The sequence below is a fragment of the Cimex lectularius genome, unplaced genomic scaffold (genome assembly GCF_000648675.2).
Source record: "Cimex lectularius strain Harlan isolate CLEC.00 unplaced genomic scaffold, Clec_2.1 scaffold377, whole genome shotgun sequence".
NCBI classification, from domain to species: domain Eukaryota; kingdom Metazoa; phylum Arthropoda; class Insecta; order Hemiptera; family Cimicidae; genus Cimex; species Cimex lectularius.
In genome coordinates this window covers 195174-222135 of record NW_019393023.1, presented here as the reverse complement: position 1 = coordinate 222135, position 26962 = coordinate 195174, and the positions used below count along the sequence as shown (strand labels likewise).

The 26962-nt window shown below is 33.7% G+C and overlaps 1 protein-coding gene across 2 annotated transcripts in view; it reads left to right on the top strand.

Annotated features, from left to right (window-relative positions):
• Positions 1-1663: 1663 nt before the first annotated feature.
• LOC106661268 (homeobox protein SIX6-like) overlaps positions 1664-26962 on the top strand; it is a 79510-nt gene continuing 54211 nt past the window's right edge. For both annotated transcript variants that reach the window (XM_014384555.2, XM_014384554.2), the window contains exon 1: positions 1664-2312. In XM_014384555.2, the coding sequence (XP_014240041.1) occupies positions 1690-2312 (623 nt within the window). In that variant the 5' untranslated portion in view covers positions 1664-1689. The remainder of the gene's footprint in view (positions 2313-26962) is intronic.

Sequence of the window (26962 nt, the reverse complement as noted above, 5' to 3'; positions counted from 1 at the left end):
AAAAATGAAAAAGGTGTTTTTCTAAACTACCTCATTCTTGACCACTCCTCGCGACTCCAACAAGTTAATAATATCAATATCGGAGTAAATTTTCTTTTGGCAATTCCGATTCTTCGCGATTCTGTACTTTCAAATTCTGCACTATTTTGATTTATTATCAACATTTCAACACGTTAAAAAAAATTCTTATGCCATATTCTACTGTACAATCAAGCGTATATTATTTTGCATAAATGGGTCGAATGTTTTTTGTAATCAGTTCAAAAAAATTGATCAAGTTATTTTTCAGCATATTGTTGTTGTCGATACAATCCTCTTCGTCGATTCTTCCAAGACCACCTTCTTACCTTCGGAACCATGGTTTCGTATGTGAAGAATAAAAAGAAATGAAAATAAATCCCAACATTTTTTACCCTCAAACGCAAACTACTACTCCCGTTTATGTTTGTGTTTTATAAATTTCTCTCACCCATTCGCTCCTTAACTCGTTCGATGTTTTTAGTTCTCTAGTAGACTGTTCTCAGTATGTAAGTTGAATATAATGAAATAATATAGGTAATATATAAATAATATAATGTAATATGTAATGTAGGGGGGCGTCGGTGGCCGCAATGGTTTAGGCGTTGACATGGTGCTCATCACCGTAAGGTAAAGGTCTAGGGTTCGAATCCAGCGGCCCTGCATTCGAATGATTAGGGATTTTTATTTTGGATTTGTTTACATTTGTTAAGTCAACCAAATTTTGTTATTTTGGTTTTTGTTATATAAAAATGTAAATAGTTCATTTGCCAATAGTTAGAAAAACTAAAGTTGCTCTCGCCATAACGAGTAGTAACTTGAGAGAAGTCCGTGGCGTCTACATCTTGTATAATCAAACAGTTAACAGTTTGGCAAAAGAAAATATTTAGTTTCTTTTTGTATGATTTCAATAGAAATTTTTCTATTTTACTTGGAAGAATTGAATTTGTTTATTTATTTTATTGAAAGGGATATAATTTTTTTGTAATTCGGATTTTATATTATTTCTATTATTTCCATTGCGTAGGAAGTCTTATTCGGCACGTATCTGAATAAAAAATACCATATACACAGATATCATTTTAGGAATTCCTGTTGTTAGCAAGTTAAAATTGGATATTATTTTTGGAAATGATTTATAATTTCTTGCAAATATTAACTTATGGTTTACATTTGATTTTCAAGAAGTCCATTTCCGTGGACGTAAGGTAAATTTTTGTATATTTTATATCAAGTAAGTTAATAAGATAATAAAATGTTAAATAATAATAATGTTAGTTCTTTTGCTGTATTACTCTTTTTTTATAAGCTCGTAGAAACCAATGTTTGGTTTATCTGGGTGGAGATTTTATAGTAGTCAATTAAAAATAAAGATTGAATTGTAATAAAACGAGAGGAAAGGGTTTCCAGTAGTAATACAGTTAATTATAGGAAAGACGTTGTTTTTATGAAGTAGTATTAATTAATAAGGAAATGAGAGGGGTGTTGAAAAGGAATCGTGCCGAGAGGGGAGGAATAATTAGTACGTATGTGGGAGAGGCGTGTTTTGATTGGCGGTCGCCATAGCGACGGAGCGGAGGGGGGTTGGGCCAGCCCCCGGGGGTGGGGTGCAAAGGTCGCCGGGCCGTTCCGAGGGGGGGAGGTCAGTCAGTCGGGAAATGTCGCTCCGCCATGGCGCTGGGTCTCGGAACGACTGTCCCTCCGCACGCCTTGCCGTCGCCCATGTTCGCTCTGCCGACGCTCAATTTCACCGTTTCCCAAGTGGCCGCCGTCTGCGAAACCTTGGAGGAGAGCGGGGACATAGAACGTCTGGCGAGGTTCCTCTGGTCTCTGCCCGTCGCCCACCCGAACATCAACGAGCTGAACAAAAACGAGGCCGTCCTCCGAGCTAGGGCTATCGTCTCCTTCCACAGTGGCAACTTCAGGGAAATGTACACCATCCTGGAACACCACAAGTTCACCAAGGACTCCCACGGGAAACTGCAGGCCATGTGGCTCGAGGCACACTACCAGGAGGCCGAGAAGCTCCGAGGCCGACCGCTCGGACCCGTCGACAAATACAGGGTCAGGAAGAAATTCCCACTTCCGCGGACCATCTGGGACGGCGAGCAGAAGACGCATTGTTTCAAAGAGCGGACGAGGAGCCTCCTTCGGGAGTGGTACCTCCAGGACCCGTACCCAAACCCTACGAAGAAGCGCGAGTTGGCTCAGGCGACCGGCCTCACACCGACCCAGGTCGGCAACTGGTTCAAAAACAGGAGGCAGCGCGACAGGGCAGCAGCAGCCAAAAACAGGTACGTGACGCCTCTTATACCAACATTGAAGTCTTTGCAGTATCGGTTTCACCGTCGAAACCGCAACCCGTCTCTTCAGAAGACGTTCTTCCCTACACTAGTTTTCTGTTCATTCATTCCAATCTCCATTCAATACTCTTTGTTTACTCTTATTCCCTCTAAGGCTCAATATCATTTTATTAAAAAAATTAGATATAAACAAGACGAATAAAAAAATGCTATCAACATAAATCTTTCGTTTCAGTTTTTGTAAAATTAAAGTAGAACCGGTTCTATGAAAACTGATTAATGGTCGACAAAATAGTGTGTTTTTCAGATTTATTTAATGATTTTTCTCTCCCCAGAACAGTAATACTGAATAGCACCAGATATCCATTCCGATCTACCTTAATGTTATCGCTTACACATTTTCTTTGTACAGATAAATTTTTTTGGACAAAAAATCAGACAGAAATGATAAATAATGATAATGATATAATAAAGTTTAAACTTAAGTTCTTGTTTAATGGGTGATTTTAAGTAAAAGGAGGTAGTATTATTAATTGTGTTCTAATCCATTTCCGCTTTGACTAGCAAATTAATATAAATGATAACTCCACTATTTATCATTTCTAGTAATTTGCTAGACAAAGGAGAAATGGATTATAACGCAATTAGTGACACTACTGCCTCTTACTTAAAACCAGTAAACAAAAACTCCTAAATCTTTATTAAAAATTAAGACTCTCATGCTCAAATACTAACTGTGAGTAGGAATCTTCTTAAAACGATTAAAAATCATCTATTACAAACAAGACGACTAAAAAATGACTATATATATAACATTCGCTTCGGAGTTTTCATAAAATTAAAGACGTTAAAAACGCAATATGACACCACAAGAATAGCACCTCACTTTATGCTCTGAAGACGACCGGAATAAAGGTCGAAACGCCGGCAAAAAAAATGAGAAACGTGACCGCTCCTCACGGCTTCAACAAATCATAAAATTAAAGTGAAACCGGTTTCGTGAGAAATGATTAGTACTCAATAAAATAATTTATTTTACAATTTATTTAATAATATTCCTCAATTTTTCTAAATATGTCAAACAAACAAAACAGTTGTTTTTTATACAAAAATAGCACCAATCATTCCCTTCGTATTGCTTGTAAGACCCTTGAAATTTTATAAAACAAAAAGATAATTATAAATAAATCTACTAAAAAAATTCTAAATAAAAAACAAAAGAGAAAATAATATACAAATTAAATTGATGTGATTGATTTCAGCTTTATTATAATTCTTTTTAAAAATCAGGGATGATGCAAAAAAAAAGAAAAATTATATCGCTATAAACCCTACCATCTTGTACAAAGGAGCTTGCAATTAAGCCTTATAATACAAATTAATAAACGATTAATTAAATTTATTTATTTATTATTAAATTAATAAATAATTAGGCTAAATTCCAAACTCAAAATATATTTCGCCAAATTTTGTTATGATTTTCAACATTTCTATAATACATTAAATTACATACGTGGAGTACATAAAAGTATATAAACATATATTATTCTAGATTTTATGTATTTTCATACTTTTTAGATCGTATATTAAAATTCAGGAATAAGAGGAATTTGAAAGAAAAAAAAATCCTCAATTCTTTCGTCAAGCTTTCAATTGAATCCCCTCCGGACTTTGAATCTATTTCTAATTGTAACACATTTATCGAATATAAATCTACTTAAAGTTTTACAAATTATGACTTCAAATTTAGGCCTATAGACTTAGGCCAGTCGGGTGGTAGATCTCGTTCACTTTAATAAACAAAGTTCATAAATTTCATTATTGTTGAAGCCATAATTTTTAACAATTTAAGTGGACGGCTATATTTGTTAGCAGTGCCATTTATTAGAAACATTTTTAAGTCCTGATGAAGGATCTTGCAAGCTTGGCGAGAGTACTCTATGTTTTTCTCTCCTTAATATTCGCCTTTTTCAATATTTTTTTAATGTACAATTAATTCATACTTACACAACTTTATTGGTACGGCATTCTCCATAACTGATTAAAATGTCTTTAAATAAGGAAAAGACCAAAGTAAACATCATAGAAGTTTTCTATAAATATTCAGGTCTAGCTACAAATTTATACTTGACTCTCGTTTTCAATTAGGTTCTAGATTTTCTTGCAAAAAAGCTAAAAAAAACCCGACATAAATCTTTTAGTACACAGTTTTTCTAAAATTAAATTGGAATCGGTTTTAAAAGAACATATTCCTCTCTTGACAACCGTGATATTTCTGCGATTTCTTTTACATTATTCAGAATGTTGGGGATGATGGAAAACAACACTTGATATATTAAATGCATTTTGCACGTTTGCAATGTTCATCCCCAACATTCCGTATGCTTGCACAACCTGATAAAAACAAAAGTAAAGGTTTTATGCTATCCGCCCCTTTAAAACAGTTTACTTTTTGTAGTGTTTTCTCAATTCCGTACATAGTTGTATTTTTATTTTGAATTATCACACTAAAACTAAAACGTGTGTAGTTCATATTATATAGATTCGCTAGAAAAAAAAGTATTGTTTTAAAATGTATATCCAATTTTTCCACCGTTATAAAAACCTATTAGCCAATTTTCAAATTTTTTAAAAATAAATTCTCCCTAATAGGCGTTATAAGGGGATTACATATCTAGTTATGTAACAAGTGGTGATAACAAGGCAGATAATTCCTGCACCCTCGGGGCAAAACTGGATAAGTAAAAAAAGTACCTACAATTTCGTTAGGATTGCGATTTGAAGGTTTTCCTTTGATATAAATTAAATTTTTGTAAGAACCTTTTTTTACAATTTGTAATCAGTTAATTACAATTAATGAAATTGAATGAAGTTGTCTTAATAAGTAGGTTTTTTTAATATTTAAAATATGTTTTAAATTATATCTTGACTTGTTGATACTTATCGCATTATGAAACGCTACTACATAAACGGTTAGAACCAATTTAGGCCACTTGCTTCAGTCGTACCACCAGTTATGATGTTATTCAAGCATACCCTCGATTTGCGCGGCCGGTAAAAAATAAATTTTACTTATGAGATAATTGCTCTCATTCACTTGTTACCAACCAAATCAATGCTAATACAACTAGGTAGAAAAACATATCTCTGTCGTGCGTACAATATGTATGTAAATATTCATTAACGCATTCTATTTCATTTTATGAGTTATTTGAGTTTACAAATAGATAAGTAGACTTACCGAAATTGTAACTGTTCGAAATTATTGAAAAGGAACATTGTATTTAAAAGGAAACGTTTGCTTCCTCGACTTAAAAAATGATACACAGTCTGCCAGCCCTAAAGATTTAATTTTTCAAAAATTTGACTTTTTCACTTTCGAGGATGCAGATTTAGAGACTTGACTGTATGGCCACTTAACTTTCTAACCATAAAGTTTGCACGGTGCAGAATTTTAATGCAAAAAAAAAAAAGAATTGGGTATGATAGGGTGAAAATGAAGAAGAATGCAGCAAAAACGAGTTTTCTAACTCACTCCATCGAGAAGATACGATTTTTTATTTATTTATATTTTTTTAAAGGATTTCACCAAAACAAAAGATTTTCTTTGTTGCTTATGCATTTTTCATCAAAATTGAGGTTGTTATTTAAAATCTACGTTAGGTTGTGTAAATATTGAGTCATGTACTGGGCCCTGGCAGCTCAAATGATAGCCGTTTCGCGAGTTCAAACCTATAAAATTTAAACATTGGACAATTTTCAATGACTTTCAAAAATCCTCTGTACTGTGACAAAATTTCCTAGAGATTGGCAAGTTTCACAAAATCTTCTTTATTTAATAAGCTCTCGAAATCCTTGGTAGATCACATAGCAGATCACACCCCCAAAAACATGTGTATGTGATGATTGTTTTTGTTTGTTATTTTTTATTAAAAAAACTGAATTTTGCTTTTGGTTAGATTTACTAGTAGAATACTAAAATTTAAAAAAGATTTTAAACGCTGCTTTACAAATTTTTATGATAGGCTTGTCGGTCATTCCAGAGTCCACAGGTCTCTGCTTTTGAACCGTGTATTATCAATTGAACTGATAAGAGATATGATATATTTGTTCGAGCTAATGTCTAAAAACACAGAAAACAAAAAAATCTTAATTTTCAATATTATTTTAACATCGAATATTGTTTGCCAATTCCTTTAAATAAGATAGTTCGGAAATATTTTTGTAACTTATGCATTAAATTTTACATTTATTTTTTCTGAACTAAAAGGCATTATCAAAACCTTTGTATCTTTTTCTATAGTATGGAAAACGATCTTTAAAAATAATAGCAATTCTTTATGCTGATAATATTAGTGCAAAATACTGATCAGATTTGACTACTATTTGAGTACTCTATCTACATAACCAAAATAAATACAAATAAATAAATAATTACTTGTACACTTATAAATTTTATGATAATAAAAACACTAATATTAATGCTTAAATAAACTACGATCGAACCAAATTTTTACAAAACTCGCATTATTTTAAAAACATCATTAATTAATGAATTCTTTAAAGCGTTTCTAAAGGTTTTATGCATTTTTAATATTCTTTGGTATTTGGAAAATCTGTATGTTACTAAAGCTATTTGAAGTCAAATCATGTTTTCTCAATGGTAGCATTAATTTGTTTTGTCTTTGGTTGATAAGAATGGTGGACAAAAAATAGAAACATATTAGGATTTTTATGGGCAAGTAAGTCAGAATCTAAAATATATGGAGATGGTATTGTAAGTAATTGCAATTTTGGTAAATAAGGTAATAATAAAAAAAAAAAAGATTTTCCCTCATAACACAATAAACTAATGACTGATAGACTAGAAACCATTCGAAATAAATAAGTTTTAACGTTGGGTGGTCCAGAAAATATTTATACGCTTAATGGTCATACATTTTGATAATTTGGACGCTAATTTGGTAAAGATCGTCCCAATTTAGTAGATTATTGTAAGGCCGAGAAAAATACGGCTTCTACTAAATTTAATAAATGTGTCAGCCAAAGTAAACTATCTATATTTATGTTGCCGGTTTATTCAAATAATATAATAAATGTCTTATTAGGCTGTTTGGGTCACAGCATGTTTACATTTGAGTATAGCCATGTTTAATTGTCTTTTATAAGATCATCACACCATCAGCTAAAAATTGATGTAAGGTCAGAATATTGGCGGTAGGCAGGTCATAGATGAAAGAAAAATAATACGATTTAAATGGAAAGAATTTAAGGAATTAATGTGTAAAATACTTATATATATTTTTTTTTACAATAACAATATTTATTGGATAAATTTGCTACTTTTTTGATTTGTTCTTTAAATAAATTTTTATTTATTATCTAACAAAATTACCCATTTCGTAAATTTATTTATTTACTTATACCTTTGCATTTGCAAATATTCCAAAATTCAGAGGTTCTGTCAATGTTTGAAATATGCTAGAATTCAGTTGAGAAAAAAAATCGAAATGATTTAAATTTTGGCATGTGGTGCGAGAGTTTTATCAACAAATAGTTTTATTTATTTAAATTAATCGTTGATTATAAATATATAGATAAAATGACCTAGTTGATTATAATTATTCCCTGTTTAATTAATATTTTGTCTTGGTAGGCATATGGGGAAACAAACGACTTAATTGTTCTAAATAATTAATAAGAAGCGAATTTGTTTAAAAATGCCTTTTTTTTAAAGGGATTTATACAAAGTTGAATTACTCAGCGGACCATAAAATCGAATCTTTTATTAACCTGTTGTTACATTTTTGTTTTTACTTTTTCTCCTTTTAGTTTTACACAATTTAATTGAATGACTAATTAATTAAACAGTTTTTTATATGTTAAAATTAAATTAAAACACAACATCTTATAATGGATTAAGCTCTCTGTTGTATAAATTAAAAGTCCAATCATTAATTTGATGACGGCGATAAACAAATTAGTCATCTTTGTTATGCAATTGTCTTGAAAATATATTGCTCAATTAGTTGAAGAAGAAGTTAATTTTTTTAAACTGATTAATAAAAATACTTTGTCATAAAATGAAAAAAAGGACACAATCACGTATAACGTATGATATTTTTTCTTCAGTTCAAATAACATTATCTACACGATAATGATATCACTTTAAAAATCACTTTATAAACAAATGGGACGATTTATTCTGAAGACAATGGTGTTTTAGATGCCATTTTTGTACACATCTTAGAGCTGATAATAAGATAAAATTCATTTCAAAAATCTTGAAAATTCTCCATTGTTTTTTTCCCCGGTTTTCTCTTACATCCGGGGTAGGGTTTGACTAAGGTTTTAGCATACAATTTCTTTTGGTTTATTTATTTTTTTGAATTTATTAGTTTCAAATGCATTATGTAAATAGTAAAAATTTTATCGTGGAGGGAAACGTAATTTCGAACTACCCATTGATATCGCGGGTGAGAGACAATATTTTACAATATTTTTTTCATATTATTCCAGTTACAAAGCCATGGGCTATATAAATATTCACCATTTATCAATATCATAAGATAATAGCTTTTATTTTAATTTGGCAGACCGAGGATTGAGAATGAGAGAGATAGAAAGAAAAGTACAATAGTAAAAATTAGATGTATGGAGATAGAGATAGATAAATAGATAGATAGAAAGAGAGAAAGAGAGAGAGAGAGAGAGAGAGCCATAGAAAAGATACCAAGTCACTAAAATTACTCTTTAACTAATGAGAATTGATACTGAATCAAGTAAAGTTATGTAAATAAGTAGTTAAGTAACGTAGAATAATTCATGTTTAACAGGAGGCTATAGTTTGCTCATTAAAATACCTTTTTACCTTTTTTCTTACTATTCTCAATTTAGAAAAGCATAGGCTTTGCCGGTATTCGAACCAGATCCACTACCTCAGCAAATACGTGTCCATGGCGGACACCTTAACCATTCAGCCACACTCCTGGTTTATATTTTTCATATTATTAACAAGACATACTAATGATTTAATTATTTATAATTTATGTTAATGACTAATTATTAAATTGCATATTTTGTGAGATTTCTTCATTTTGATATTTAAATATTATGTTGATACGGCAATAGTTCACTTACTGGGTCATCTATACTTGAGGGTAAAAAGTTTTTTTTTTGATTTTGCGCCATCATCAATTAGGAACATAATAAGTTACCAGGCTGTTCTCTAATTCAGAATCGGGAATTTTATTAGGATAATAAATAATTTATAATAATTACAGTTTATTTATCAATGAAGCAGCATATGGCTTGTCATTTTGATGGTTTGGTTTTGCTTCTTTTTGTCGAGAATTTTTCCAGTCTTTATAAAAAAATAAATTTTTCTGTCATCCTGAGTGTCAATACTATACCGAAGTAGAAGTATTTGCTACTTCAATTTCATCTTTTAATAAATTACACATAAATATGTTAAATTGATAACTGAAAACAAAAAGAAACTTATCTTAGTTTATCTAATTTAATAAATAAAAAAGTTGTTGTTTGTTTATTGTAGCCATAAATATCACTTCAGTATATTTTATTGTTTCTTCTGTGTTTTTAGAAAAGTTTATTTTAAACATTTTTTCCCAATATTCACCATTCGCTCTAATCTGTTTATCCGATGTCTATTTTCCCCTCGTTATGGCTAGTGATGGAAAACAAAAATTGTTTTTGAAACCCCGTCGACTCGAGGGACGTCGATTTGATTAGGTTCGTTCACAAAGGCAAATGAGTCAATCGCATCAGTGTGAGTCATATTATCATCATTCTTGCCCTTTTTAATCCTGTGAGACCGCAACGGCCGTAATCGCATTCAAGACGGTCGAAACCCGTTTTTGTCCGCCAATTAATGACCCACCGATGATTTGGCCCCTACGAGCTTTTTAGAACCGTTTACGGCCAATAACAGAAAGGGGTGAAATCTACAAATTGATCTGTAGATTAAGGACTGATAAGTTCTTATTTATGCGCCGAATATAGACGGTTGAGTCCCTATTTCTAACATCTCAACACATCTACAACTCTCGATCTAATTATTTCGTTTTCTTTATCAAATTTAAATCACAATCATACAATTTTATTAGCAAGAAAAAATCAACAATCTTAAAAACAAATAACAATTGTCGGTTATTTATAAAGTATAAGCAAAATGTCTAATTTCTGTAAGGATTTCAGAGAAATTTTCGATAAAAAGAAAAATTTGTTTTACTACGACGTTTAAAGAAAAATATATTGGGGCATCGGTTTAGGCAACGACGTTCATCACTATAAGGTAAAGGTCCTGGGTTCGAATCCAGCGGCCCTGCATTCAAGCCCAACATACTTAAAAATGGGCTTTTTTTTTTCAAAAAAACCGGCACCCCGAGGGTTGATACAACCTCTGTTGCGGACCCTCGTAAAATAAATAAAAAAATAAAGAAAGAAAGAAAAATATCAATCTCACTTTGTAGAAAACCATTTGGACTTACTGCATTTAGTTTTTCTATCGGTTTTTGTTCTAGAGGTGAGTGGGTATCAGTTTTTCGATGAGATATCTCATTAGCATAAATATATGCTTAAAGAAAGAGAATTTTGCCTGTCTAAACTACCTAAAGATCGGGCAATGGCGCAAAAAATTGAAGACATCCTGAAGGTCGAGGCTTGCGTTAAGATTCATCACCTCACCACGCATTCAAAGCTCTTCTTACAGATTAAAAACAAACGAATTTTATTTTTAAATGATATAATCGAATTTGCATTAGGATAATAGCAGGCTTTATGAAATGTTGAAGTAACCCGAAAAATTAAATATCTCGAATATCGAGAATCAGAATTTGACATGTTAGATAACCACCTGTAGAAAAGTCATCTGCTCACGGGACCTTGTATACAAATCGTATTTAAACTTTAGTCAAAAACTTTGGAAACTCTGGAACTGGAAAGTTTATATTCTAACTGATTTTGTACTTCTTATGATTATGGCCACAATAAAAAAAACAAATGTATCTTATAGAATGATTAAGGCTTTTTTTATCCAATAAAATGTACAATAGGATAATGTTTTTATGAGATTTGGGGGCTTTATGGAGAAAAGTTGTGAATGGTTGAAATAACGTGAAAAGTGAAGAATCTCAAATTCTATTGAAAACCAGACATTGGACAATAAAGACCATTTAGTTCAATTTGGCAAGCAAAATAACTTCCTGAAGTATTGACATGTGTTTACAGGACACCCTGTATATGGAATGCTGGAGTTTTTTGATGAACGAAAACAACACTTCTAGTTTTTATATTAAACGTATTTTCGAAGCATAACTGGCCTCCTCTTCAGAATATCTGGTGGTCGTGTGACTTGTGACTACCTTGTGCCGAAATGCTTTTATTTTTTATCCTCGTAACACTTTCTGATATTTTTGAGCAGTTTTTATGTTTTAATGGTATAAATTAAAACTTAAATAAGTTAATATTAAGTACTTATCATTAATTGGTTCAATAATTGATTGTAAGAGGCAACGCGTACATAATTATATTGCAATTTATTTAGTTGTCCCATTGATTCCATACTTGTGTAGAGCATCTGAATTAAAAAAAACTTATTATAGCTATGATGAGTTTAGAAGTGATCATGGTTCTTTGTCTATGATTCAAACGCGGATGTGAATAATTTTTCAAATTTAATTAGTTAACAATTTCACCCGAAAAGCCGAAATATGCGAATGAACTGTGGAGAAAGACACAATTTCATTTAACTTTACTATAATGAGTCAGGAGTAAGAGTAACGAACAGTGCTGTAATTTGCACGGAATTAGATGAAACATTAACTACACGCTCGCTTTAATTGCAAGTTAATTAAATAATTCCATCTACTGGAAAAAGGATTCTCTTCTTGTATTGTTAAATCCTAAGATACCGTGTAGGAAAAATCCTTAACAACCCCTTGTAAGTTTCTCACAATAAATTAGTACCTCCAGAAAATATTCTGTATTATTTCAGTCAGATAATTTTCGTCCTAGGACGTAGAACGAGTTGTTAAAATTGGGACTAAGCCATTGTTGTGCAATGAAAGGGACGAGGGGGATTTTGTGAAATCTTTCGACTTTTAGACCATATGTGAGTAGAAGTTGGTTTACTACGATATTTTGGATTGGGGAATCTGGATGCGATGATAGTCGGAATATTGTTGTGTCGAACCCCACAGTTCAATGCCGTATGTAATCAGCTTTATTATCGACTTGCATATCCTATTTTTAGTCATGTCGATTCCATGCTAGTCTTTTTCCGATGTACTGCCCAAGGTGGTGGATGTGGTCAACTACATGAAAGTTGTATGATGTACTTATGTAGGAGGCAACAAAATCGTGGGTAACGATGATGTGTTGGCTTTTGTCAAAACTGATTTTTATTCCCTACTTTTTCAGCACAACCAATAAAGCGATAAAAGACTTACATGGAAACCCCCATCCTGAACTAATTCAAGGGGCAGAGGTGATGAACCTGTAGTTTGGTCGTATTCAATCATCCTGGTTTTTTGGTATTTATTAAACGAAAAAAAGCGCATTTGACAGATAAAAACCATGATGGATATTGAAGGTGGGCGTTGGTGCGCGGCACTGGTTCACTTACAGGGTTCCTCATTAATAATGGCGCAAACCAAAAAAACATTCAAAATCGACGACTGTAGATGAACCCAGTAAGTGAACCAGTACCTCATGAACATAACATTTAAATATGAAAAATGAAGAAATTCCAGAAAATAGGCAAAACATAATAAATTATTAATATTTCTAGTTCTTGCAGTTATAAACCAGAGGCGGCTGAGTGGTTAGTGTCCAACGCGTATTTGCCATGGTAGCGGCTCAGGGTTCGAATCCCGGCAAAGCCGATGGTTTTAGTTGAGAATAGTAAAAAAAAAGTATTGTAAATTGTACCTCCTTTAAATTGTTTACTTTACTCACTTGCCAGTTCTCGCTAGTTTAAGAGTGATTATAGTGATCTGGTATATACCCGTCTCTATTTCTCTTTTCCTACGTTTTTTTCTCTGTATCTCTTTCCTCTCTATCTTTCTTTTCACTCTATTTCTGTGTATGCTGCTTTGCTCTAATTCGGACTTGTATATCCTTGTCTGACTCTCTCCTTATCACACTCTCTCTCAGATTTCTCATTATCTCTCTTAGGTATTTCTCTTTTTCGCCCTATATATTTTTTTAAGTAACTATCTCTTCTGCCTGCCTGTCTTTATCACTTTCTTTCTATTTATCTATCTTTCTTTGTTTTCTGACATTTCTGCTATACCGGCCTCTTTTTTCTCTCTATCTCTATCTAATTAGCTTTGTTTTATTTCTGTATCTCTCCCACTCCCTCTTTCTCTTTATTTCTCGCTCTCTCCCTCTCTTTATTTCTCTCCCCCTCTATTTCTGTCTCTTTCATTTTCTTTTCTCTTTCTCTATTTCTATACTTTCTCTATTGTTATACATCTATCATTTTACTGTCGTACTTTTCTTTATATCTCTGAAGGATTCATGGTCAGCAAAATGAAAATAAATTATTATTCTTATGTGTAGAGATTAGTGACCGTTAATCGATAGTTATTCAGATATCGTGAGATGCGGTCGGGTGTGATGTAGGTTTCAGAAAAACATTTTCTTTATCGTGCCAACGTTTCGATCTTTTATTGAGATCTTCAGGGCCTGGGATTTACAAGCAATGTTTACATTTAACAAATACATTTAGGATGTGGAAAAGTGTATTTATGCAATACAAAATATATTTTATATTCAAACAAAGTCTTTTATATACCGACTTCTTTCCCCACCCCTTCAAAACCAAACGTATATAAACATAAAACAGCAAAATCTCACTGGCACTCTCAACACGACACGCAAGGATGGCACAATTACACAGAAGACAAACACTTTGAGTGAGTAGAAATACTTTGTTTGAATATAAAATATATTTTGCATTGCATAAATTCACTTTTCCACATCCTAAATGTATTTGTTAAATGTAAACATTGTTTTTAAATCTCAGGCCCTGAAGATGATCTCAATAAAAGATCGAAACGTTGGCACGATAAAGAAAATGTTCTTCTGAAACCTACATCTCACCCGACCGCATCTCACGATATCTGAATAATTATTCTTATGATATTGATCAATGATGATTATTGGAATTATCCTGGAATTTTAATTGAGAATTATTTTGATTAATATTGAAAATAATATTAATTTAAAAAAGGTATTGTAAGGTGGTTTGACCCCTCTTACTCGAAACCAAATGGTTAGTTCGACGTTAAGTGTTATGGAAGGTAGAGGATTTTTCATAATTTGTTACAGGAATAATTATTTTTACTTGTGATTATAAAAATTAAAAAAAGAAACTTCGGGTGTGTTTTAATGGAAAATTTTGAAACTACAAAAATTAATTTCACTACCTGTTTTCGTTCTATCTATTTTTATATCATCAGTTGTTGGTTGTGCGTTTCTCCCTGTGTGTGTCTTTAGTACAGGTTAGCACTTATGGACTAAGGTTCATATAACCTTCTGACAGACAAAATGTTCGGAAATGATGGAGTACAGGTTTCTGCAGGCAAAGAAAAAATCTCTCAATATCTGATAGGCAGACCAAGATGATAAGTAATTATCAAAAAATAAGTTTATTACCCCGCAGAAAACAGAAGGAAATCTCACGATTACAATTATTATTTGGCCGTCAGCAACGATATACATCCTTCTAAAATTCATTCCACCGTATTAAAATAATATAATTGGAAAAGAATCAAAATAAACAAAACACAAAACATTCATATTTGTGAAGCTATTCAGTGCATTTATAAAGAATAAATGTGTTATTTTAAACAATAAAAAAAATAAAAAAAACCAAATATAAAATTATTGTGTATTTTGCAATAACAATAGAACACTAACTTCCGCCTGTTATTACATCCTCAGATGTAATTGCGCAAATCTATCTGGATGTCCTGTTTATATGTAATTTATTTGCCACCTGAAAATTGGTTCTGCCAACATTACTGTGCGGAAAGTACGCAGAAACAATAATATTTATGGTTCAAATGATACAGTTGACGATGAACTGGATATGAGCTTTATCGTTACCCCCTTTACAAAGCTCCAGGTTTGTGTTATATTTATCCAAAAATCATATAGGCAGTTTTTTTAATATACACATATTAGAGGAATAGAGTACAATGGTGCCTTTTCATCCGCTATGAATAGCGGCTGAGTAAACGTTATTTATTGACCGCCGTTGAGCTATTGGCCATTGACGCGTCCAGTGGCATCCGTTTTGCCAATCAGATATCATTGCGGCCTGTTTACCCATTAGGGCCAATCGGGCTGCCCCTGTCAGAAAAGACCCCTTTCCTGTAAACGTTTCAAGTGTGTTTTCACAAATGGCCAGAAGGGTTTGGATACAAATTGGAACGTTCATTGTTGGATCAAGCAACGGTGACACAAAAATGATGAGGAACAGCTTGGACAATTACAAAACATCTGGACTTTCTTGTCGATTTAGAAATGCGTGACCCCACAAAATTAGTTTTGAAAATTTAATTTTTTTAGCTAAGGAATTTGATTTAGAATACTCAAATTTTCAGTTTTCTAGTTTGTTCGAAAACAAAACTGTTGATAAAAAGTTCACTATACAAAAACCATCTACGTTCTTTAATAATTTATTGTGTCTTGGGTTTTAAAGTACGTACTCCTATATAATTATTGGTAATAAACTATAAATAGGACTGCGATGGCCTAATCGTAAATGCTGATTCGTGTTTGGCACCCAAGCGGTTCTTTATTTTTACGAGGGTTCGCAACAGCAGATATCATATCAGCCCTTAGAGTGCCGATGTTTTTTTTTTTTTAAAAGCCTATTTGCAAGTCTGGATTCGAACCCGGGACCTTTACCTCACAGTGATGAGCGCTATGACAACGCCTAAACCGTTGCGCTCCTCAAGGAATTATTTAACTTTACTTTCCAGAGTCTCTTGTATGACTATGTCACTGTACGACCATCTTTGTCTACCTATTTCGTCTGATTTGTCGGTTATGCGCGTTTTGTGATTTCACCAATCATTAAAACTTGAAAATGGACGTAAATATGAGAAAACGCACAGGCCGACAGACCAGCATGATCGGCTTTTATTCTTCAAAATTTCAGCAATACAGTGATTTCTCCTTTTGTTTATACCAAACAGAAATATATTGCATATCGCGTTTTGGCATTTCACCAACCATTAAAACTTGTAAAAAAGGACGTGCATACGTGAAAACGCACACACAACCGGAATTCTGAGATGGTCGGTATCCTTTACTATTTTAGTAATACTCAGTGATTACAACTTACGCTTATATCAAACTAAATTTTTATTGTCTGTCACATGTTTTGGAATTTCACCAAATAATAGAAAAACGTAAAATGGATTTACTCTGGAGAAAACACAGTCCATTAAATAAATATCAAACTGAAATTATTGCCTTTCAGATACGTTGTGGTATTTCACCCTCTATTAAATTTATACAATGGGCGTACTGACGATCGGGCAGGCCTGGATGTTTTTAGTCTTTAGTTTTTCAGAAAAACTCAGTGATTGCTCTTTTTGCTTATATCAAAGTGCAATTATAGCTTGTCAAACAGGTTTCACCAACCACTAAAACTTGGAAAACGGACATACAAACACGAAAATGCATAGTCTAACAGGCAGACAGTATGGTCGGTTGTCATTATTCAGTTTTTCAGCAACACTCAGTTGAAAAACGATCAACCTGAATTGATTACTTGTCAAACATGTTTTGGCAACAGAAATATGAACATAAACGGGCGGAAACAAACATAAAATAGACAAAACACTTCAATAAACACAGGAATAAAATTTGGATTGGATTTTTAGTATTGTATTATCTTAGCATTTATTTTTAGAATTCTCAGCATGTTGTCAAGGTTAAAGTTCTGTCTTGTATTTTCAATTCTAATATTTTAGAGAATATCTTGTGTCGGACGTGGGAATCGCGGTCCGGAAGCTGCGAGGACCGGCACGCGACCCGACAGGGAATGTAAGGCAAACAGTATTGATTCGTCACAGCAACAGTGTGGAAGAGAACAATGGTGCATGTGTGTGTCGGTAATTGTGTTCTGGGTGGGTAATTTGAAAATCGATGTAAGGCCTCCCCTAACTAGCTTACTCTCCGGCAAATTGTAGCCCAAAGGCCCCCGGGGCCTGCCCTAAATCGAATGCGAGGGCCCAGACAAAGGGAGACGTAGGGACGTCTCCAGACGTAGATCTACGTCTTGGCTAATGACGTAGTTACGATACGGATTGCCCGGAGTTAAAAATACCCTGACTTTTCTCCACATTTTCAGAACCTAAACACTTAAGACACACATTATGAAGTGAGGAGCTAGTAAGTTGATAGTTTCTACTTATGTATTGATCACGCAAAATTTTATTCTTGACTCCTTATGTGAAGGGGAGAGAGAAAGAGAGGGAGGGAGTTAGAGAGAGAACAAATCTGATTAATTTCATAGCCACAGAAAGAATATCATATAATTTAATTTGGGAGGCTGAGATAGATAGAAAGAGATGTGCGATTATGCAAATATATTGAAGATAAATCAGTGGAGATAGAGAGAAAAGAGAGAGAGCGAGAGAGAGAAAGAGAGAGAGAAAGAGAGAGAGAAAGAGAGAGAGAGAAAGAGAGAGAGAAAGAGAGAGAGAGAGAGAGAGACAGACAGACAGACAGAATAGAGGGAGAGAGAGGGACGGAGAGAGAGAGAGAGAGACGACAGAGAGAGGGGGAGAGAGAGAGGGGGAGAGAGAGAGAGAGAGAGAGAGAGTGAGAGAGAGAGAGAGAGAGAGAGTGAGAGAGTGAGACTAAAAGGCATAAATAGTTACCTAAATAGGTAAATCGTTACTTGGATGGAAAGATGGAACAAAGAAAATTTAAAATGCAAATAAATTAATGTTAAACACAACTAGGCAAAGTTATGTTACGGTTGAACATTCATGAACACTGACATTCTAGACATCAAAATACCATAGAAAATGTCACACCGTAAGTTATGAGTTTTAGGCACGTAAGTTTTATGTATTTGACAGTTTACAATAGAATTTCAACATACGTGGCAGTAAAAAAAGGCTGAAATTTATTATAATTTCATTTAAAATAAACTAATCGTTATTATAATTGCATTAGTAAATTTACAAGATTTTACCGAGTGCCGCTGCACCGGCGCGCGCGCAGCGACGTACAGATGGAATACACCGATATGTGCAGGCCTACATGAAATATTCATACCAAGCTGATAATCTGGGTTCTGTTCTAATTTCGCCGTTTTTCCAAATTCGTGACTCGTTTCAATTCTCTCCAAGACGTGCGCATGCAATGGAAATAAATGTTGCCCAGATTAGATAAGGCGGCGGTCAATCTAATACCTCTAAAAATGTCCGGGTAATACATATTTCCTCCAATCGGATCTTGAGGGGTTGTCTTGTAATAATTTTTTATATTGGTTTTATTAATCTAAACCGGCTATTAATCCAAATTTTGCACCATATTGCTTTGTGAGATGTTGGTTAGATGTATGAAAAATATTGAACTTACAGTTTTACTACGCTGTTTATTTGTCAGTCGTGTTTCATCGTTTCGCCATCCATTAGAACCTTAAAAAAGACAGACACATGGAGAAACCCCAGACTAACCTATGAAGGCGTGATCACTTTTTCCAAAGGATGGCCCTAACTCACAAGTTGTATTTACAACTACCAGAATTTCAAACATTAAACGCTCATCATCAAGTTGAAGGAGTTAGAAAACATGACTCTCGATATGAATTGTAAAAGTGACCCGCCGATGCACCGCCAACGCGACGTTCGAAGCTGGTTTTAATGCCATGGTTCGTGCCCTCTAAAAGCTACTATAAGATATTCTCCTTTAAGAACTTTACCTGCTTTTTATGTTAGTTCCTCAATGTATGGCAAGCAAATTCATGTTTAGTGGCAGCCACCCCACCATTGCTGCTTCTTTTAAAATTAATTTTTTATAATTTTCACAACCTATCGATAAAATTTCTTGATATCCATTGTCTTTAGGCAATATTGTAATTGTTTTGTAATTCTTTTTTATAATTAGCAGTATTAATGGGAGTTTTAACGTAAGGTATATAAGTCAAATGAATCCAGCAGCTTTACGAGCCCATAGAGCAGAAAAATCTACTGGTATCTGTAGTTGTGGGTTTTCTATATGTTTTATTTCCAATAGATTATTGATTATTGACAATTTTAACTCTAAAAAGTGTAAACAACCATCTTTATTTATTTCCAATGTAAAATTATAGTAGGTTATAAAGAATTAATTAATTGGGGGGGGGATTCTTTTAGATCCCCATGTGTTTCCGACCATTCCCGACCATTCCATAAAATATCGTCTACTTAGCCTTTAAAAAAAAGGACAGATTTAATTAATTTGCTATTAGATTTTAATCGAATTTTTTTCAAAGTTATCCATGCATATTTCGACACAAAGTGGAGATAATAGAGACCTCATTGGTAACCCTTTCATTTCATAAAATTTATTACTAAATTTACAATAATTAACTAGTAGGCTTATATTTAAGAGGTCTATTAAATCATGTTTTACAATGTCGTAAATAGTTTTTTTTTAAGTTTTCGTTTATTAGTTTAGTGCATTCTTTAACAGGGATATTTGTAAATAAATGAGCAACATCTAAAACAGAGTTCTTAGGGATTATTTATGTTTTTAATTGTTTCTTGTGTTCTAAAGAATTGTTAATACCAAATATAGGTGTGAAATTTATGTGGATTTTAATTATTTTATATATTAAATCCGTTATCCCGGTTTGGGATGTTATTGGGTATGTGGTCCTTCAATGAATCATACACTGTATTGTACAGTTGCCAAGCTTTCGGCTCTATATTTGGCCTTCCTCAGGGCAGAGTACGACATCTTAAATCAAAATAATAATGTAATAACCATTTTCAAGTCCACGATTTTTTAAATACACCTTTCTACAGGTTTTTAACAGAAAATAATTTAATAATAAAATAATCATTTTCTGCTTGACCTAATTACTTGTATGTAAGGTCTTGGTTGAAATGAAAAAGTTAGTCACGAGCGGGATTCGAACCCCAAAAAAATGAAAAATGGCAAAAAGGAGGGAAAATTAAAAAGGTTGTATGTTGAGATGGGGAGTTGGTGTCCGAGTGGTTCCAAGTCGCAATAGCTCAAGTGGTTAGAGCAGCGGCATATTGAGCCGAAGTTCGTGGGTTCTTGACATTTTATATATTGTTATCGCGAGTTTGCGCCAGAATGTATTTGAAGAATTTTTTTCCAGTTTTTGAATAACACATGTTAGAATGCGAAACAATAAATTAGCAAGGTCAAAGGTTTCACGGTCACATTGGCGTAATACAATATCAACATAAAGATTGGCGCTGGTTTCCAAATACGTCCTTGGTTGCAGAATCCGTGAAAAGTTTGGCTCCTAATAGCCACCCCGCCCATCGTGGAGAAGAAGGAAAAAACGCACCCTTTTCAAATCTCACTTCTGAAAAGAAAGAGGGTGAAACGGGGTGGTGGTGTGAAGGAACGTTTATGTAAATCAATCCGGAGGGTCGCACCCTCCGGCCATGGGAGGAAAACTTACTGTATTGAAACTGTGTCGATCTGTCAAAATTTTTCGTTTCATTTTCGAGATATCTCTTTTTTTCAAGTCATTTTCGTTTCTTTCCTACTAGTTCGTACTATTTTATTAATTTGATTTGTATGTCTATTCAATTTATGAAAGTAATTGTAAAACCACTGACAATAATTATTACATAAAGACAGACTTTCACTTGGAAATCATAGAAACATGTCTGGGTGAAAACTAATTAAATTAAGATGATCTTCCAAAGGGGGGTTGTTATTTTTTAGCGTATTTGTTTAAAGGATTGATAATAAAGGGTAGATAATACAAGAAATTTCAATTTAAAAAAAAATAAGGATGGAATATTTTGAGTTAGCTTTAAGTTAATATAGACGACCATCTTTCCATTCATTTCCTTGAATGATCAAAAGTATGCATGTGTATTTTATAAAGAAAAATGTTCAAGAAATGAAAGAAATGCTCAACTTCAGGTTCTTTATTTGCCGCTTGTTTTACTTTAATGAAGAGTCCGCCCGGCTTCGATTGAGCCATTACGGTAATAGCTCACACATGACAGCGACACTGTTCAAGGTGAATTCGTTCGCTACGGCTCATCTCGGAATTTTTTTCGAATACTAGAATTAATGGGTTCAGTGAGGGGAAAAAATGATGCTCACCCTGTGGTATATGCCGCATTAAGACATAATCCGGTAGTTCACAGTTTTTTCCTCCCTTTTTGATTAACTCCCGGATCATTATTTATACCCTGGCATCATCTACATCAGTTTTTGTTATTATTTCTTGTAGTTATTAGAAGATCTAGAACCTAATGTTGTCCCATGGAAAATCCGATTATTGAAAAAAGCATTTTTTTTAAATTATTAAATAGTAATTGCAAGTAATTTAATATTGAAAAAACTAAAAGGCTTCCGTGTAAATCAACTTACTACTAAAATAATATTAATAATAAAACCATGCTAAGCTAAAGCATAAAAGTGCATAAAATATGAAGGATCTTACATAAAGGTTTAGTATAAAACTTCCAATCGTTTAGGTCTGCGTCATAAAAAATGAAGAGCATAAAATAATAAGTATCTTGCTTAAAGTTTTAATGTAAAACTTCAATGGTTAAGTTCTTTATGGTAAAAAAAAACATAAAGCACATAAAATATTATCTACCTTGCATAAAATTTTGATATAAAACTTCCAAAAGTTTAGGTCATTATGCTAAGAAAAGCCAAACCTAAAGAGCATAAAATATGAGGTTTTCCTAATGCCTGAGTTTAGATCATTCTGATATTAAAAGTTAAAAAATATGAGGTAATTTGAACGCAGCTATTTTTTTAAATTTACAAATTTTACGTGGTACTGGGTGTACTCAACATTTCAATAGGGCCCACCCGCATGCTCGCTAATAAATATATTCATACAAAACAAACTTATCGACGTTATATATATTTAAAAGAAACCGTCCTCCAATCACTTTATAAACGAGTAATAACTAACCTACTTTGGTGGATCTTTTGGGTACTCCATAATCCACTACAAGCCCAAAACACACATCCGCACATACTCAAATCACTCACGATAATAAATACATTCACTTAATAAGAACTAATTTTGCGAAAAAGAGCCTTAAAATGCGACTTCTAATTTATCCGTTGAGTATTTTTTAAAACATTGCCAAATTATTAAAAATTGATTTAATTTTGGTCCCAATCTGGAAACAATAAAAATAACCACTAGTTTTCGTGGTCCGCTTGACCAATTAATATCTTTCAATTAATTAAGGTTTTTAGTTCGTGGGTTCGAATCCCTCTCGTGACACTGACTTTTTTTTATCTCTTCTAAAAACCTTAATTGAAAAATAAAAATAACTTAAATCGGTCAGTTAGACGGATGCTGGCATTAAGGTATTTCAATATTTACTCATTTTTGTACAAGATTTTGTTATATAATTTGGAAAATTTCAACTAGTCTATCATTGAATCGGAGATGACCTTTCATAGTGGGGTCGTAAAGCCGCATTAATTTCAAATGTTTGATGGCTCACTAAACAGGGAACTGTGTGGGGTGGTTGGAGGCAAATAGAAATATAATAACGTTTTTGTCCATGAGGGGGTGGGTTTAACAAGGTGGGGCTCGGTCTATGTAAATGGGCCGTTTCGGGTGCCTGCTTAATGAAGTGAAGTGAAATCTGTAGAGGGATTGGGCCTCCCCATGCAAATGGGGGAGTTGTTACGGGGCTTAGGCCCTGGGGCTAAGTCCGGCCGAGTGACAAAGCCCCAGGAAAATTCCAACGGAGTGCTTTGTTTGTTATTGGAACACCTCGGGGACTTCTTTCCGCTTTCCGCCACCCCCTGCCATGATCTGATTGTCGGAAACAATTACTCGAAAAGTTGATAGTTTACGAGGGAACGGAAGATACGGCCCCTAAATTTGATTATTGAAGGAAACGCTTTTAACACGTTTTCTCAATAGAAAATAAATCCAACCCTCTTTCAATATTCTTTCCTTAAAATAAAAGTTATCGATGTTTTAGTGGTCTTCGAGTGGATGGACCCAGGTTGAAAAGATCAACACTGATCACTCGACTTAAGTCAGTTATGCAAGGTCAGTTAAAAGGGTATTTACAAAAGAGGCAAAAAGCCGATACGGCCCTGACAGACCAAAACGGCAAAGATGGTCAGAACAAAATGATCTAAAACGATCAAACTTTAGATCCATCACCCTGTAGATTTGTAGACCCAAAGAAGAAATCTCAATTCACCCCTCTCTGGAACGTAAAGAGATCACAGTAAAACTACTAAACGCACAGTGATAATTAAGTGGTAATTAATGAATAAATGAACATAAAGAGTATTCCAGTCAATAGATTAAATAGTGTAATCTTCAGTTTACAAGGGGGTGTAAAAATATGGTATGGTAAATTTCAAATGAAGCAGCTATCAATAGTTTATATATTCTATTAAATATATCAGTTGAAGTTTCATTTTGTCTGAAATTGAATAACAATGCACGTCAGTTTTCAATAGTAATTCAATTAGACATACCGAAACTAATGTGAGGCAACATCATGCAGAATGGCAATGGTGGCCGGGCCCCCACCCTTAGCCGATGAGGCCGAACGACCAGGTTAACAAGCAGAAAGGGAAACGAGTTTGACCACAGTTCCATACCCAGTGGTAGAAATGAGGGTCATTAGGAGCAATCATGTAACCGTTGACGAAACAAGGCAGGATGCTGGGGGGATCGAAGACCGTTCGCCCACAAACCGACATCGGCACACTCACGATTATCAGCCGGCGAGGGCTTAATAAAGAGCTGAAGTGTGCACTCGAATGGTGACAAGTGTAGAGCTCGGTAAACAACCGGGCCTACAACCTTTAATTGCTGTCGACCAATCTGCTCCTGACAACCGCAAACACCGAACGCCGGGGTAATGAGTTTCCCAGTACATCCGAAGAGGAAGGATGGCAAATAATCCAGCCTGACGCACCTTAGTTTCTTTCCCGAAAGTCTAATATTGTGGGAAAAGAAGGCTTATATCAAAGTTTATACCCCAAACGTTACAAATTACGTGCAAGTTCGAATCTTATCTCACCATGTCTTGTTTTGATCAATTCTAATTACATAGACGCACAAGTGTTCTATATTATAAATGGTGCAAGATTTCATTTTATTTAAACTTAGCGACACTCATTACTTTTCTGGGTTCGTTTTTCCTCTCTATTAGCAGATAATTCAAGTTTGGTAGTCTGGTCTATTTAATTAGTACTTGTATGTTTCTTTCGGTTTAAGAAACATAGGGCTTGTTGTTGTCCTTTGTCCCTATGATATTCTATTTAGATTGCTTTTTTATTCTTGATACATTCTAAGTTTTGTTGGTTTTTCCCAAGTAATTAGAATCCAAATCGATGAATTTGTATGCTTTCGTTATGATGAGGTTAGTTCGTATGTTAGTTTTATCCTAATGGTATGTGTTTGTACTAGAAGTAGTTGTGTGATCATTCAGTCTAGTATGTTGCTTGGTAAGTTTCACATCATGATTGTGACACATCATGATGATGATGATAAATGGAAAATAGGAAGTAGGGTTTCCGTGCCTCAAGCCTGCATCCTTCCGGTTTATTGTACTTTTCCTAGTTCCATAGTTCAGTAAGAGTCACTCTTACGAAGTAATGGGCCCTTGACTGTTTTTGACACAAATTCTTTTCTTGACTTTTCTTTTTATCCCAGGTTATGTCTCCATTGAGTGGCTGCTTCGCATTCGAAGATAATTTGAGTGGCTGTTTCTTCCTCCTCATTACATAATTTGCAAATGGGGTCATCATTTAATATGTTATGTAGATGTTTCTAGATACCAGTGATCCTTATTTAGTCCTATTATCTTCTAATTTTTTTCCTCTCTAACTATATCAGTGAGTTTGCAGGTTTTCGTGAGCGATTCTGCGTATATTTTTGTCATCTCAAGCACCGGTTGAGGGTCTTGCAGACTTTGGCCAGTTGTTCTGCATTTTAATTACCCAAATTTCCTTTGTGCCCTGGCACCCAAGATATCAAGTTATTACGTTTCCCCAGGTGTTGGACATTTTGGATGCATTGTCTATTTTTGTGATCTTTTTAAAGGCTAATGCATTAATGGCAGCTTAGCTGATTTTATGATGATTTTTTGTCAGGTATCCTCTTTTAAGATTTTCTAAAGCAAAGCATTGATAGGATATATTTAAGCTCGGAAGGCAACGGAGTACTTTCATAATGAGTTCGATTGCTCATATCTTACAGAACATTCCTGATCTGTTTCCTTAATTTGTTTTGGAGCCGTATCATTGTACCTGATTTCCTCATTTCTCCTTCAACTTTATATTATAGGATGTGAAAAATGTTTCAGAGAACAAGTAGGAAGTCCCATTTTTAGACATGTATGTCTGATTCTTATATGAGGCTTATGTGATGTTACATATGTTTGCTGATTTTATAATGTCTTTTAGTTCTTTATGTTTCGTTGGTGTTGAATTTGTTCGTTTGTTCACTAGTTTGAATTTGTCTGCGAAGGGTTTTGTTAGTTTCTTTCTCATGGGAGAAGTTCAGCAACATCAATAATAAAGATGAAAAATAATAAGGAACATTAATATACTTCAGATGTTACGTTTATCCATTTAGATAAAGCATTGTCAACGATATTGCCAGATAACTACGAAACTAACACCACATGGCTATGGAAGTCTGAAACATTAAATTTTGCAAAGTGAATCAAGATGTTCACTAGTTTTCGTGGTCCGCTTGACCAATTAATATCTCCCAATTAATTAAGGTTTTTAGTTGAGGTAAAAAAGTCAGTGTCACGAGCGGGATTCGAACCCACGATCTTCGGCTAGAAACGTCGCTGCGGTGGTCGTGACACTGATTTTTTTATCTCAACTAAAAACCTTAATTAATTTGCTACAAGATTGGGTAAAATTTTAGTGTTAAGTTTAAGACATTGTTTATCGTACCAAATGAAGTATTGTGAAGTTTAAACAATATTCCGTTTAATGTTTTAAAAGAGTTCTTAGCCAATGTCCTTTCAGTTTACGTGGTTTAAAGGATTTCTGGTTGAGAAGAACTGAAGTACTGAAAGAAAGTTAGGGGATTTTAAGAATCCGGATCGAATTTGTGATTTTATTAAAGGAAAATTAAAAGTTTCATATAGTTTTTAAAGTTAGATCGGTATAAGTTAGTTGTTTCTCCTCTTCTTGATTTATCAGGAAAGAAAATGTTGAAACCAAATTACTTGTAATTATTGATAATTACTATTTAAACATGATTCGAATTTTATTTATGGTGCAGATGACCCTGGTGATAGGACTCTTGCACATTTAACTTTTAAATCATTTAATATTACGCATTTTGGAATCCTACTAGGACTAATTCTTTTACAAAATATTAAAGCCTTTACGAACTATTTTACTGGAGACAAAGA